This window comes from Mixophyes fleayi, chromosome 12 (genome assembly GCF_038048845.1).
Source record: "Mixophyes fleayi isolate aMixFle1 chromosome 12, aMixFle1.hap1, whole genome shotgun sequence".
Lineage (NCBI taxonomy): Eukaryota > Metazoa > Chordata > Amphibia > Anura > Limnodynastidae > Mixophyes > Mixophyes fleayi.
Window position 1 is genome coordinate 69,922,308 of NC_134413.1, and position 15,739 is coordinate 69,938,046.

At 44.5% G+C, this 15,739-nt stretch overlaps 1 protein-coding gene across 1 annotated transcript in view; it reads right to left on the reverse strand.

Annotated features, from left to right (window-relative positions):
- The window catches only part of MTMR11 (myotubularin related protein 11), a 33,653-nt gene extending 29,891 nt beyond the window's left edge, over window positions 1-3,762 (reverse strand). Inside the window, exon 1 of the mRNA XM_075193286.1 lies at window positions 3,399-3,762. Coding sequence (XP_075049387.1) covers window positions 3,399-3,455 — 57 coding nt within the window. The 5' untranslated portion in view covers window positions 3,456-3,762. The remainder of the gene's footprint in view (window positions 1-3,398) is intronic.
- Window positions 3,763-15,739: the final 11,977 nt, after the last annotated feature.

The window sequence follows — 15,739 nt, forward strand, 5'->3', positions numbered from 1 at the left end:
AGGGACAATGGTCTTATGGACCCCAGAACAGTCAATGCTCATAGGTCCATACACCAATATGCAAGGTTAAGTGGATGGGATTTTTTCAGGATGACATATTACTGGAACATTTTCATAGCCTCTCTTGATATGAGACAGGAGATCAGAAGCACAAGTCATTCCTAAAAACTTTTGGCTGATCTGATGAACTCCAAGTTATGATGATCTGGATGAAGCTCAACTTCAAGGAAAATGCCTCCATTCAGAGAAAGCATATTTAATGACCAATAATTATTTTATTTTGTATATCATAGTTTCTTTCTGCTGATGATATTTGGTGGAAATTCTAGGCACAAGGATGTATCGTCATTTTAGGCTCAGTACTCTGGGATGTACAGTATGTTAGCGGAGGTTTTAGAAGTTCATTGGGACAATCGTAAAGGTTGATAGGAAAGCAGTTGGGCATCATTCGTCCGATGACAGATATCTCGAAACTGACGATACTGTAGATGCCTTCTATTAATTTTCACAATTGTAACACTAAGTATACCCATTGTTCTGTCTCACGAGTATCAAGTCTCAAGTTCAGAATTAAACCGTCCACAGTTTCCATTACTATAGGTGATGACTTGGACCTGGGAGGATGTGGATGTCTCTTACATGTGTTATGGTCATAAAATTGCCTCCAGCACCAAAATCAATCATTGTGTAGTAGAAATTAGATGTAGAGAGCGTAGGTTGTGCGATAGAATGGATTATATTGGTAAGTCCCCAAAAGAAGGAATTCTTCTACAATCTTCTATAAGTGTTGTCAACTTGACACTATTCGGACTACATAGTGAATATTCTTACAGGAATAGATTTTTGGAGCATAGTTGGCGTCTCTCTTTAGAACTGAGAGGTCCTAGAATAGAATCAGGAGTCAGAGTAGAAGTAGTTTTAGAGACGATTTGGCGGGTAGGTTATGGATAATTTTTATACTTAAGGCCTGGTAGGTGGCCCTTGTATCTCTATTCTTCTTTCAGAAAGTATTTGATTAATATGAATGCTTAATATATGCATCCACATTAATTGGAGTTCTAAGAACTGATGCCAGCTTATGTTTTATTTGTCGGGATAATCCGCTTTGATGTCTCTGTCATGAGGCATTTCATGTAGTGTCAACAACCCCTCTGCTAAGATCAGCAGTGTATCCTACCACTGTGTATCGTTCTTGGCAGAGATTTGTGGCACAATGATGTGGATCACGAAAAGTAAATTCATTTCTTCGCTGAAATAATTCATATTCCCTAATTTAGTGTTGTCCAAGCTATAGCCTCATTTGTGAGCAACAAAATTATCCAAGCCAGTTTATATCTTTTGAGAACAGATAGGGCAGCTAGGTACAGATACGCTATGAGGTAGGGCGGCTAGGTACAGATACGCTATGAGGTAGGGAGGCTCGGTACAGATACGATACGAGGTAGGGCGGCTAGGTACAGATACGCTATGAGGTAGGGTGGCTAGGTACAGATACGCTACGAGGTAGGGGCGGCTAGGTACAGATACGCTATGAGGTAGGGTGGCTAGGTACAGATACGCTACGAGGTAGGGCGGCTAGGTACAGATACGCTACGAGGTAGGGCGGCTAGGTACAGATACGCTACGAGGTAGGGCGGCTAGGTGCAGATACGCTACGAGGTAGGGCGGCTAGGTGCAGATACGCTACGAGGTAGGGCGGCTAGGTGCAGATACGCTACGAGGTAGGGCGGCTAGGTGCAGATACGCTACGAGGTAGGGCGGCTAGGTGCAGATACGCTACGAGGTAGGGCGGCTAGGTACAGATGTGCTACGAGGTAGGGCAGCTAGGTGCAGATGCGCTACGAGGTACGACGGCTAGGTACAGATACGATACGAGGTAGGGCGGCTAGGTACAGATACGCTACGAGGTAGGGCGGCTAGGTGCAGATACGCTACGAGGTAGGGCGGCTAGGTGCAGATACGCTACGAGGTAGGGCGGCTAGGTGCAGATACGCTACGAGGTAGGGCGGCTAGGTGCAGATACGCTACGAGGTAGGGCGGCTAGGTGCAGATACGCTACGAGGTAGGGCGGCTAGGTACAGATGTGCTACGAGGTAGGGCAGCTAGGTGCAGATGCGCTACGAGGTACGGCGGCTAGGTACAGATACGATACGAGGTAGGGCGGCTAGGTACAGATACTATACATATATATATAGAGAGAGAGAGACAAACAGGAGCTTTCTAAAGGTGCCATGGAGCAAATAAGTACAGTGACAGTTATGTTATCAGGCAAGGCTGGCTTTGAGGTTGTTATGAACACACCTTGCACTTTTTACACAGTGACTATTTCCTCCTCAGACACAGCTGATACAGTGACATTTTGCCTCTGCACTTCGTCTAACTATTACATGACTTGTACGTTTTTCCTCCCACAGGCTCAATGAAACTAAATTTGTTCTCTCTGGCTGCAGATCATAATCCCCTCCGGCTGTGGCTTCTTCCATTTAACCCTTTTTTACGGTCTACCCATTTCCAGCAGGATACCAGTCAGCCTTTATCTCCACAGAACCGCCCAGCAAGGAGAGGGTTAACCAGCAGCTTTCTGCAGGATAATCCCCATAGGGGGGGATTCCTAACCCTGAAATTAATGGATTGTTTTAGAACAAACTATTACTTAATGAGGGGATTGCCAGGATTACACAGAAATATATAATCTCACACAATCAGGTTATAACCCCTGGCACTGGTCTAGTCTGCTAGGAATTTATGTAATCCTGCCCCAGATATTATTATTATCCATGGAACACATTTCGGTGGCTGAAAACACATGTACCCCCCTCTCTCTCTCTCTCTGCCATCTGTGCTCGGTGCAGAGTCCATGAATTCTCTATTAATGTAACCTAAGCCTGGCGTTCCTTAAATCTGGAATTCAAAGCATATTGTTTGTGATGACATAACATCAACAGAGGTCCTGACATTTGGCACTGTTGGGCGAGCTAGGCTGCCAGTCTTGTGGAGCAGGGACGAATACACAAGAGGGGCATTGTATCACACAAAGGCAGGGTAGGTGACATTGTTCTACCATGGCATAACTTTAGCTTGGACATAACATCACATGAACACATCACCAACATAGACACAGTAAAACAACATTTCCACCAAGACCCCACCATATTGCATTCTTACATTACAAACCAAACAGCAGTCTGCAAACGTTACTTTATTTTCATACCATATAGGGCCAATCGTGAGAAAATAGTGCTCAAAATTATTCTACCTGCTTCTATTCTGACTTGGCACAAACAAACTTATAGGGGGGTTTGTCCAATACCAATTATTTGTAAACTGGTCCTTTCATGGTAAACATAAGTAAAGTGTCAGGAGTGTGTGTGTTTGCAAAAATCCACAAATCCACTTACCATGATCTCTCTGGGTTCTTGTTTGAGGGTGAAGGTGGTCTTGGGTCTAGGCAGCATGATGTGGGATCTGGGGTCTGGTCAGTGAGGACCACTGCAGGCTGCAAAAAAATAAAATTAGAGAGCTCTGTACAGAGGGAAAGTCAGATCCTGCTTGCTGCTCCCATGGATACAGTCATAATGAGGACTTTGTTCTAGTGCTGAGTGCAGCAGAATAGGCTGGGGTAGGGGGACAGCTAGAGACCCCCAGCCAGCTGTCCATGCACTGTGCTGCTAGGAGTATTGTGATTGCCCCCAGCTCCTGGGTGTAGGGGTTTCCCCTGTGCAGTGTTTGGGGGGGTGTTAGACACAGCCTCTCCCCTGTCTGCTGCACCGTCTGATCGCCATAGTGAAACTGACACTGTAGGATTCTCTAACTCTTAAAGGGACAGGGACAGAACTCACTTCAACCACTGCAGCCTGCCAAGGAGGTGCTGCTTTAACCCTTGCAGCAGGAATAAGTCACTTTAAATGTCAAATTAGGGGGGAAAAAGTAGATGCAACTTCTAGGTTCAGGCAAAGTTTCTGTGTTAGACTGTAGGCATCGTTGCTCCCCTCCAATAATCTCCAAGCTCTGGGTTACCTGGACCCAGGACTGCCACCAGAAATTGTGGGGCACAGTAGCAATCAGGACCCCCCCCCCTCCTTCCTTCTCTCACCCCACCCCCATTTTTAAGTTATTTTCTGTTCAACATTTACCCCCTCCCCCCCTTCTCTTCTTCTCTTCTTCTCTTCAGTCACCCCTTGTCCCCGGTTCTGTCTGAGCCCTGCAGTAGTTTACTGTTCTCTCTGCCGCTTCTCGCTGACAGCTCTGTGACATCATTAATTACATGACGTCAGCGAGGCTGCAGAGAGCCTCTTTGCCTTGTCGCGGCTCCTACTCCCTCGGGAAGATGTGTTCCTAGGGGGCTGGGATTGGAGCAAATGGCGGTATCTGTGGGGCCCCCCGACATCTCCTTAATTCAGCACGGAGTCCTCTCCCTACTCTACACATTTCAGGAGCAACTGCTGTCTTGAAATGGAGCCCGCAACACCCCTTAATTCATTGTGAAAGCCCCCCTCCCCTTATAAATCTGCTGGGGCCAAGAGCAGGGGCCACACTGCTGTTGGGCCCAAATCTCCCTGTACCCCACTGCTCAGACTCTGTGTTTGTTGTACATTGCTTAAATATTCAGCATGGTGGCTAAGTGGTTAGCACTTTTGCCTCACAGCGCTGGGGTCATGAGTTCGATTCCAAACCATGGCCTTATCTGTGAGGAGTTTGTATGTTCTCCCCGTGTTTGCGTGGGTTTCCTCTGGGTGCTCTGGTTTCCTCTCACACTCTAAAAACATACTAGTAGGTTAATTGGCTGCTAAGAAATTGACCCTAGTCTGTGTGTCTGTCTGTGTCTGTGTTAGAGAATTTAGACTGTAAGCTCCAATGGGGCAGGGACTGATGTGAGTGAGTTCTCTGTACAGCGCTGCGGAATTAGTGGCGCTATATAAATAGATGATGGTATGCTTAGCTGTAGCGCACCCTAGCCCGAGCTTAGGCTGCTGTGGAACTACAAGTCTCAGCATATAAGGCTGGTTACTCGTGGTTCCACAATGCCTGAGGCCTGTATGTTGCTTTTGTCTCAGTCTGTGAGGGTGTGCTGAGACTTGTAGTTCCACAACTGCTGAGAACTAAGGGTCGCCTATGCCTCTGGCTGGCAAATTCTGTTTGAACTTTAGTAACACTACAGCTGAGGGACACATGTCCCAGCTTATAGAACCTCTAATTAGGTGGAGTTTTGTAACCCATTCAGCACTGTCCGAAATATATGAGAGGCATCATGAAAGTGTGTGAAATAAATGGTGTAAAATTACAAATTGACATTTTACTGTCCAGGATTAGTACATAGTTGCCTACTCTCCCGGACTGTCCGGGAGACTCCTGAATTTTTGGGAGTTCTCCCGGACTCCCGAGAGAGCAGGCAAAAATCCCAGATCCAACTGTCGCCGTTGTTGAAGATGGTGGGGGCAGGGGCTAAACGCGCCATTGTGGCCCCGCCCCCTGCTGCGATTGGCTAAAATTACCTAAGATTGACAGAAGGTGGAACCAAACAACGCTATTTAATGTGCTAAAATTACAGTGATCAATAAATAAGGGGCCTTAGCACCCCCAATGTGTTTAAAATTATTCAAAGCACACCCTAATAAGGGGACTAGTATACCAAGCCACTCCTTCTGCATTTGAATATTTGCAAAAATACTGAATCTCATCAATTTTTATATTACGTTTTATTCTTTATTAATAAATGTCATGTTACATTTAACAGACTGACGTATCGCTTCAACATACACATAGCACAGGTAGACAGCCTAACTATTAATGGTAAGTTGCAAACCTCACCCGAGTTAATAAGAAATTCTAGGATTGGAATGTGGAGTTCGGACTTTGTTCCACACACAATAACACTAAATCCCTGACCGTGAATAATGATTTTCAAGTTCAATATTTCTGAAGTCCTGCGGAAACTGCTTTTTCCGCATGGTTTAGGCATTTTTAAGTATAATGTTAACAAAAAGCCTAACGCAGGAGATATCGGCGACGCGACTGTTATATTAAATTGAGACGAAAAGTCGTCTGTCGTCCAAGGATTATCGATGGCAAAAACGTGCTCATTTTTTTTTTTCTGTCGGCATCAAAGAGCGTTTAATAGGCTTTAAGAACATGTATTAAATGCTTATTTACACGTCAATTTAACTCCATGTTTTAAGCGTGTGAAGAGTGAAAAATAAAAGTATGTCAAATTGAACAAATGTAATTCTGTGGTGCTGAGACACCAACGCAGTGCACAGTTTGATGTGTTATTTGGCCATTGAGGTACAGATTTTAGCCCATCACTTTTATTTCATATAGAGGTGAGTTTAACATCACAATCTTCCCCCGTTCGTTTGACAGGATCCTCATATCAGTTTTCTATGGTGTTATTAGTTAGGTGCTCAGACTGGCTACAGGATGACCTAGGTCTTCCCTCTTGTCTGTACACCACATAAGAGTTGACTAAGCTTAAACACTCAGTGCTGCTGTGCGGACCTATTTCTCATCTTAAATCTGAGGTAAAAAATATCTGTTTTTTATTGCCTGAAAAATTACTTTTCGTCACTATTTAACATTACTTGGTACTGATTCGAGCTTTCAGTTCCACCAGTTGAAGTTTAACTTGAAATAATTTTGGTTTTTTTATTGTGAACTTCAAACAGTGAGTTAAAAGCTTGTTTTAAAACAAATGTTTAAATCATTGTTTTACCAGTTCAAAATATTATTTTAAATCAAATTAAAAACAATGGTTTTAACACGAACGGTGAATGTGAGCCACAAATTTTGAATCCCACAGTTAACATCGGCGTTCATTGACGATTGTACAGTTCAGGGGTCTTCAATCCAGTGAGATTCAAACAAATTTCAAACCAGTTCGAGGTCTTTTGAGCATCTTCATTTATAATAAGAATCTGGTTATACAGTGTAGGGACTTTATGGATAGGAAAATGGGATTTCACAGCGTTCTGACGGCATATGTTTAAATAATGCAGAAGAAATTCTCAGTACGTATCTCTTGCCAAGTATGTGCTGAGCATTTGATAGAACATTTAGCTATTGGTGACACACCCAGGACAATGAGGAGTCTGGAATTTGACACTCTGAGACTCCCTCTGTACAGTTCCATTATGAACTGTCACAATACTTAAGTCTGTTTCTATTAGAACCATTAGAATTTGATGGCAGATAAGAACCACTTGGCCCAGATAGTCTGCCCATTTTTTAACCTATGGTGACCTCAGACCCTACTAGATCCTTAGATCTTTGTAACGATATCCTTATGCCTAGCCCAAGCATGTTTAAACTGCTCTACTGTATTAGCCTCTACCACCTCTGATGGAGGCTATTCCACTTATCCACTACCCTTTCTGTGAAGTAGTTTTTCCTCACATTTCCTCTGAACCTCCTTCCCCCCAGTGTCAGTACATGTCCTCGTGTTCTAATACTTCTCTTCCTTTGTAGAATGTTTCCCTCCTGTACCTATTATTAAAGGTTAATGAAAGCCCCATAGGATTATCATATATCATGTGATTTGAATTGTAACTGGCAAAATGCGGATTCTAGAACACAGAGTTTCAGGTGGTCTACACAGGAATTTCATCGTTTTCCAATTAAACTAGTGATGGTCAATCTCTCGTTCATCTGATTGACATTTTTTTCTTTGGTATCTTCCTACAAACCGTCTTATTTACAATAGACATCTGGTTGGCAAACAAAATGGCTGCCAGACACAGTCAATCTGCTACACAGAAACAAGCTCACAGCTCTCAGCATGTCAGTGATGGCAGAGTTCTGAATGGTGTGCACAAGCCTCTCTGCTCACTGCATCATGGGATATGTGACTGTGGTTGCCATGGAATTCCAGAACCATAAATCATTAATAGCATAACAAAAGGGCAAACAGCTGAATGCCAACATTCGTATTATAGCCTGCTACAGTGATTTATGTTAAAAAAAAAAACATTTGATTTTTTCAGTAGACACTTTGTCAGCCATGTTGTGTCTACTCTGCCTAAGGGCCTCGGGCGTCAAGGGTCAGGTGATGTCGATCCATCTTCTGAGCATGTGCGAGGGCTGGCTCATGGGAACTGAAGCACTGCTTGGTCTTTCAGTCCCCCCAAAAACATCTTTCATGTAGCCCAGCCGATGGAGTGTTACATTCCTGTTCCTAACTAGAGGTGTAATTTATTCAAAATTCACCTTATTGTGCTCAATGCCATTTTTAAACAGCAAACGTACCTTTCAAGTGGTGATGCCAAATAAAGTTATTCTGAGACACATATTCAATTTGGCGCAATAAAAGTTGGTGCCCAAAATTCCGCAGATCATGGCAAAAGTATCAAAGGAAGTGCCTGCTCACCCAACTTCCCCCAAAAAGTGCAGAGCTTGGCAAGCAGGAATGTTGGACGTTAGTATCGAGCATTGGTTGTTACCTTGCTAGCGCAGTGCAGCAAGGATGCGCTGATGCAAGTTAAGTATGACACTTTGAGATGCGTCTTATTTTAAGTATCTTGAACTATGTAAACTCATACTTGCCAACTCTCCCTGAATGTCAGGGAGACTCCCTGGAATAGGGGTGATCTCCCTCACTCCCTGAAGAGTCTGGCATTCTCCCTGATGCTGAGCCAGTACAAGACGTGGTTGGCTTCACCATCTGTGGCATGATGACACAGTTCAGAAATTGTGTCCTATGTCCATGTATTGATGCCTATGGAGGTGGCCATTTTCATGGAGACCAAGATTTAATCAAAGACTGACAGGTAAGACAACATGACTTCAGTATTGTAGACAGAAATGTAAAAGACACTTCAGTCTCTAGAGATTCATTAGCTGCTTTTCCTTAACGCATAGTTGCCTACTACTCTTCCGGACATTCTGGGAGACCTCCCGGGCTCCCAGGTGAGCAAGGCAAACTCCCGGTTCTCGCCCCTGCAATAGATAAGTGCAGGGGGGTCTTAATGATGCAAATCCCCGCCCTCGCACACCCACCTTCCCAGGATCTCCTTGAAGCCAACGAGGAAAAGTTGGCAAGTATGTGTTAGCTCTGTAAATTTTCCACCAAATTTTGTTCCTTACACCCCTGGACTATGGTGGCTGGGGTAATGACAAAGATTGACCTCCCTGAAGTGACAACATTCCAACACCAGTAGTCCCAGTGTAATGGTCTGGGGTCCTTACGTCACCTGTCCATTAGACCAAATAGAAAAAAATACACACACATTTCCATGCCTCCCCACAACTAGCATCTTAAAAGCAGGACAAAATAACTCCCGCCCCCGTTCCGACCAAACCTCGCCCATAAATGTATACATTTGGGAAAAACTAAACCCATGTTCCTGTTAAGCCATGTCCCACGAATCAGGATGTCCCTCCAAAATCAGGTCCATTGGCAGATATGCATTTCATAGTCATAGTCCAGTGGGAAATAAAATCTTCTTTTCTTCATTCTTCGTTCTTCATCATTGGTAAGAAAAAAAGAATCCAGGGGAAAAGAGATACATCTGCTAATAAACACTGTCCGACCACTAAATGATCAATGCACTTTCCTTAGCCGTCAGCCAAGCACAAGCGGTTTCCCGTGCTACCCGATTTCATGATTTAGTGTGGCCAAGCTGAAAAAATGGTGCAAAATAGATGCACTGTGCGTGCACACAACTTGCGTCACATCTGTTCAATCGACTGTAGTCTCAGATTTTTGCCCTCTATTTAATCCCATCAGGAAACTCTCCTATCGATGTCAGAGGTGCTTCAACTGGTATATAAGCAATGTCCGGATAGGATAAACATTACCGGACAGGGATATCTGTAAAAACACACACGAATCACTAGTCAATGCAAAGTAGTTCACTCTGATTGGTCAGAGGGTGGGAAAGTCGCTCAGTATTGGTTAGTAGAAGTGGTGAGAACATTGTCAGAAACCTGGAGACATTCTAATCAATAAGAGTAAGGGGTTACGGATATGCAAGTAGATCCGAGTGACGTCCCCGGCTGCCAGTGAATCCATCGGCTGCATCTTCATGTATATTGTTCAGTCCACAAAATACCTCCCAGCTTTCGTGTGGAGGTGACAAGTGCACGTGGAATTCTAAAAATGTATTTGTTTATTCAAACACAAAAAAAACAAAGTCTCATTTAATCATCCCCACTATAAATAGGGGCAGGGGTGGGAGAGGTCATCTTGCTTTTTAATCTTCTAGGCTAACTGCCCAATCTTTCTCCTCCCCAATCTTCTAGAGGAGCAATAGGTGACCATTAAACATTATATAGACATTAAGTCGTACTAGATTTTCATGCGATAACGAGCCAGGAATTGTAAGCTCACGGGGACGTTGTTGCGTGCAGGGAATGGAGGGGGTTAATAGATCAGAGTATCCCCCGCGGCCCTAATGAGCATTCATGGCCTTGCTTTGATTTGCTATTTTCTACCAGCGAGGCAATGGCGCAGCACTCACAGGCTGCAGTTCCGTTCTGGCCGCAGCACAATTTAGGAGGGGTCAGGACGGGCCCCGTCTGTACAGAAGTCCATCTGGAAGTAATCAGCACACATGCCTCTCTCGCCTGAAACTGTTCATTTCTTCCACACCATGTAATCCTGGGATACAAATTTAGCCTGAAAACACGCGCCAGCTCTCTGGCTATGCAACGACATCACGTGTACCAGACCCTCTGTCTGGCTCTTCCACCGTACCCACAGCAGTGCTGGCTGGTCTCCGCTCAGAACTTCCCACTGTTTTAAACCCATTGTTCTGATAGCCATTTTATTTTGAGATAAACAAAAAAAAAAAAAAGCAGGCTTGCTGACGACTCCGGCTTCAAATGAAGACAAACCAACGAAAGGCCACATTTTTTGGAAATGATTTCACACGTTTAGCTAAGACACACATAAACTAGATGACCAAAATTGAAAGCTTTCCAGCCCTTAAATAGTATGTTGCATCATTTTAAACATTATTTTTCTCAAAGCAAATGTAAAAGAAATTGAAAGGCTATGGATGGTGCCAAGTTTTTAACAGTCAAATGCATCTGTTGTAGCAGAGGTTCAACATTAATTCATATACAGGTGGAACCTAACAGTGAAAATATGAAATATGCATCCGACAGGGACAAACCGGCTGGTGGCCATTTTGTTTTTTATGGATACGGCTGATGAGAGCGGGACTGCCCCCATTCCTAAGGCCTAGCGGCATGCAGACGCTGATTACCCAAGGGGCATAAGCTTATCGTGTGCATAGCGCACATGCACGACCCCTGACCTCTTTGCTCCTCCTTCACCTGGTGCATTGCTCCTCCTCCTGAGTCCCTCATTGTTAGGCTCCCTACTTTCCTCCTTCCTCCGGTCCCTACCCCCAGTGTGTATGTTTCCGTCATCCCTGCCTCTGTGTTTCAATTTTGTAGGTGTAGTTCTCAAGTCGTGTCTTTTGTATAGTAAGATACCTTAAAATGACACAGATTACATAACATATTCACGTTGTATAGCAAACAATGCAAGATTTCCACGTGGATCATCTCTGATGTCATGCCCTGCAGCGTGAGAAGCTACAGAGAAGAAGCAGACAGGGCAGCATACAAGCTGCAAGGTAAGTCGGCGTTCAGTCAATAATACTACTCCTATAAGTGCCTCTGGCTCTTCAGCGTTGTAGAACTACAGAGTACAGCATGTCCTGACAGTTGGCAAGCTGGAATTTGTAGTTCCACAATAGCTGGGGAGCCGTAGGTTGCAGTGCATTCCCTCAGTGTTACCTTCATGCCCAAGTACTACACTGCCCCTGCTGTTTGTTTATTTTACTACAACTTGCCCCCTGTACGTTGGCCGCGGCCCCAGGCACTTTAGTACTGGGAGTGCCCCGTAGCATGAGCTCATGGGTCCACACTACGCCATAGATGTGGCCAGCGCCTACATTTGGGGGCTCGTAATGCAATTCACATAGCTTAAGTCTCCCTCTGGTCTCCACTGGATTGAGTCAGGCAGCGGAAGATTTTAATTCAGCTCATACAGATCGAATAACGTATGAGACCGAGTGCAGTCTACTTTGATTACCGCTCAAGTCAATGCTGCTGATACTCAAGTGTGTCTGAGTTCCGAGAGGGAGGTTCCGGAACACAGAGAGACTGGTGAGGCTGCTGAGTTCCAGGAGAGTAAAGACTGAGGGTACAGTCGTGGAAGAATGCTGGAATGCTGCCAACCTACCCTGCATGTCAGTCAAGTGGTGCTGGCATGAGTGCTTGCCCCGAGAGGCAGCCAGGTGCACAACAAGACAAGAGTGAGGTGAAGTTGGTACCTGGAGGCATGTGAGTATCTCTCTATGTCCACAGATGGCAGAGAAGTGAGAGCGTAAGAGTAACAATCCAACAATTCGAAAGTGTCAGCTCCTATGTCAAGTGATTCTACTGTCATATATAACTAAGTGGTCTACTTAGCGAGATAGACTCTAAGGGCTAGATTTACTAAGCTGCGGGTTTGAAGAAGTGGAGATGTTGCCTATAGCAACCAATCAGATCCTAGCTGTCATTTACTAAGTACATTCTACAAAATGACAGCTAGAATCTGATTGGCTGCTATAGGCAACATCTCCACTTTTGCAAACCCACAGTTTAGTAATATAATATTAGTAAAAAAATATACCCCATAATCCGGTTTCCTAAGATTGAGAGATTCTCCCTAAGGACAGCGGTAATCGCCATGTCAAGGAGGTGTTAGCCGGAAGCACCCACAGGGAAAAAAAGATTTTGTTATTAAAGTAAAGCCCTTTTTCCATTATATTTTTATGAGGTTTTTATTTCTATTTCTTTTTAATGTTTTCCCATTTTTTTTATGTTCCATCAGGTTTTTTCCAGTGACCATGGTACCTGAAGCCCAACAACCGCCGCCGACCAGTGCCCGGTGACAGTTTTTTGGTAAATGGCAGCAAGTGAAGATTATCTATCGCTGCGATATCTGTACATCACCACTCCTGCTACGTCTTCTTCCTTGCTACTAATTCTGTAAGGACACCTGTTTGGAACCACCGGATCCTACGGTGGGAGAGACTGAGCTACAGCCAGGTGGCTGCTCCAACCTCGCTGCAAGACAAGACTGAGGGATAACACACTACTACCGCAGCCCAGGCAAACGGCTCACAAACGTGGACAAGATGTTGCGTAGATACCCTATCTGCTGTGAAACCAGAGCTCCTATTTAACAGTAGGTGTTATCGTCACCACGGGCCTCCTCATTCCCACACGCGTGGCTGCTCTCTCCTGCGAGTCACCGTTAAACAAGTCAGTCTGTATCCTGGGAGATGAATAGTTACTTCGGTGATGAAACAGGATCCCCTGCAAGGCCGTAACAGCAGAATTACGCAATGTCACATCTGGCTGAGCTTACAGTGTTTGTGTCTAGAGCATTCTTCACAAGAGGATCCGGGATTAATTACCGTATGTTCCAAAAAAAAATCAGTCAATTCTTTTATACAATACAGATCTATTAAAGGGACTTTGATCAAAAATTGTTTATGTGTAACACCCCTATCATCATCATCATCATTTATTTATACAGCGCCACTAATTCCGCAGCGCTGTACAGAGAGAACTCACTCGCATCAGTCCCTGCCCCATTGGAGCTTACAGTCTAAATTCCCTAACATACACACAGACACACACACACACACACACACACACACACAGACTAGGGTCAATTTGATAGCAGCCAATTAACCAACAAGTATGTTTTTGGAGTGTGGGAGGAAACCGGAGCACCTGGAGGAAACCCACGCAAACACGGGGAGAACATACAAACTCCTCACAAATAAGGCCATGGTCGGGAATTGAACTCATGACCCCAGTGCTGCGAGGCAGAAGTGCTAACCACTAAGCCACCATGCTGCTAAACACCCTTGTTAGGGGGTTAATGAGGCCGACTGGACCGGGGGAGCGGAGTACAGAGTAACGGGAATTGATTGTGGAGCTAAGCAATGGAAGGGAGCTCAGGACATCATGGAGAGGAATTCGAGATACTCCTAGGAGGAGTATATGTCGTGAGATGATAGAGATCCCCAACCCACTAACAGGGGGTCATGTGACATGTGTTTGGACCTATGTCCCTAAAAAGTGGAGTGGAAGGGACACTGCAGGACACTGTAAGTGGCTGACCAATGAGGGGCATCTTCAATTAGCTGCGATGTTCCGTGATGTGGTGATATTTCTTGTGGTTCTCAACAGGTCCGTCTTAGCAGCATTATAGGCCCCCGGGCAAAGCAGTGCACTGGGATCCTACCTACACAACTACTCACGGGAATAAAAATGTAAATTATCAATAAAATTAAGCTTATATTTATTGGTACCTCCAACAAAATCAGTGTTTAAACAGTAGAAAAATAGAATTAGCTTGTAGTCATTGGTCTTCAGCATGTAATTTTCAATACACATGAGTGAGAGCCAGTTCAAACGCTGCTGCCCCATTATTATTATTATTATTATTATCGTAGAGTTGTAAGGCGCCACAGTGCTCCGTAGCGCCGTACAGTAGAGAAAACTACATACATAAAACAGGACATACAAGGCAGACAAAAAATGAAGACAGATTCAGATGAAAACAAAGGGTATGAAGGACCCTGCTCATTAGAGAGCTTACATTCTAAGTGGAAGAGGGCACAGCTGAAACAAGAGGAGCGAGTGTGGCTCAGAGTGAAGATTGGGACAGTTGTGAGGGTGCATTAGTGTGAATAGTGTTATCGAGGATAAGATAATCTCTAATAAAGAGATGGGTTTTCAAGGAGTGTCTAAAGATTTGAAGGCCGTGGGAAAGTCTGAGTGTGGTAGGGAATTCCATAAGTGGGGAGCAGCACAGGAGAAGTCTTGTATGTTGGAGTGAGAGGTGGTTACCAGAGGTGAGACAAGGTGCAGGTCAGAGGGAGATCTAAAAGGGTGGGAGGGAGAATATTTTGATATGAGATTTGAGATGTATGCAGGGGTGGTGTTGTTGAGGACTTTGTAGGTAAGGGGGAGTAATTTGAATTTGTTCTGGAGGACACAGGGAGCCAGTGTAGGGATTTGGAAAGTGGTGCAGCAGATGTGGAGCGGGGAGAGAGGAAGATCAGTCTTGCAGCAGCATTTAGGATGGATTGAAGTGTGGATATATGGGTGTCAGGAATGTCAGATAATAGGAGGTTGCAATAGTCAAGACGGGAGATGATGAGAGAATGGATAAGAGTTTTGGTAGCATGTTGAGTAAGAAAAGGGCGTATTCTGGTATTGTGTTTAAGGTGGAGTCGACAGAACTTGGAGAGAGTCTGGATGTGAGGAATAAAGCAGAGGGCGGAGTCAAGTGTGACACCAAGGCAGCAGGCTTGGGAGACTGAGGAAATTGTGGTGTTATTGACAGTGAGGGAGATTTGAGGGCAGGTGGTGACTCTGGCAGGAGGGAAGATAATAAGCTCTGTTTTGGACATGTTGAGCTTTAGGTAGCGTTGGGACATCCATATGGAGACAACAGTAAGACAGTTGGTTACATGAGATAGTACAGGAGGAGAGAGGTCAGAGGAAGAGATATAGATTTGGGTGTTATCAGCGTAGAGGTGGTATTGGAGGCCAAATGAGCGAATTTTTGTTAAGACAGCCCTGGTTCTCAATACCTTCTCTGATCCATTTCCAATCTTTATATCTCAGAGTAAAAAATATAGTATCAGTAACCGCTCTATAGTGTAGTATCTAAAGACTCAGATATAATATAACATTTAAAAACATAGACAAAGAAATAAAGTGA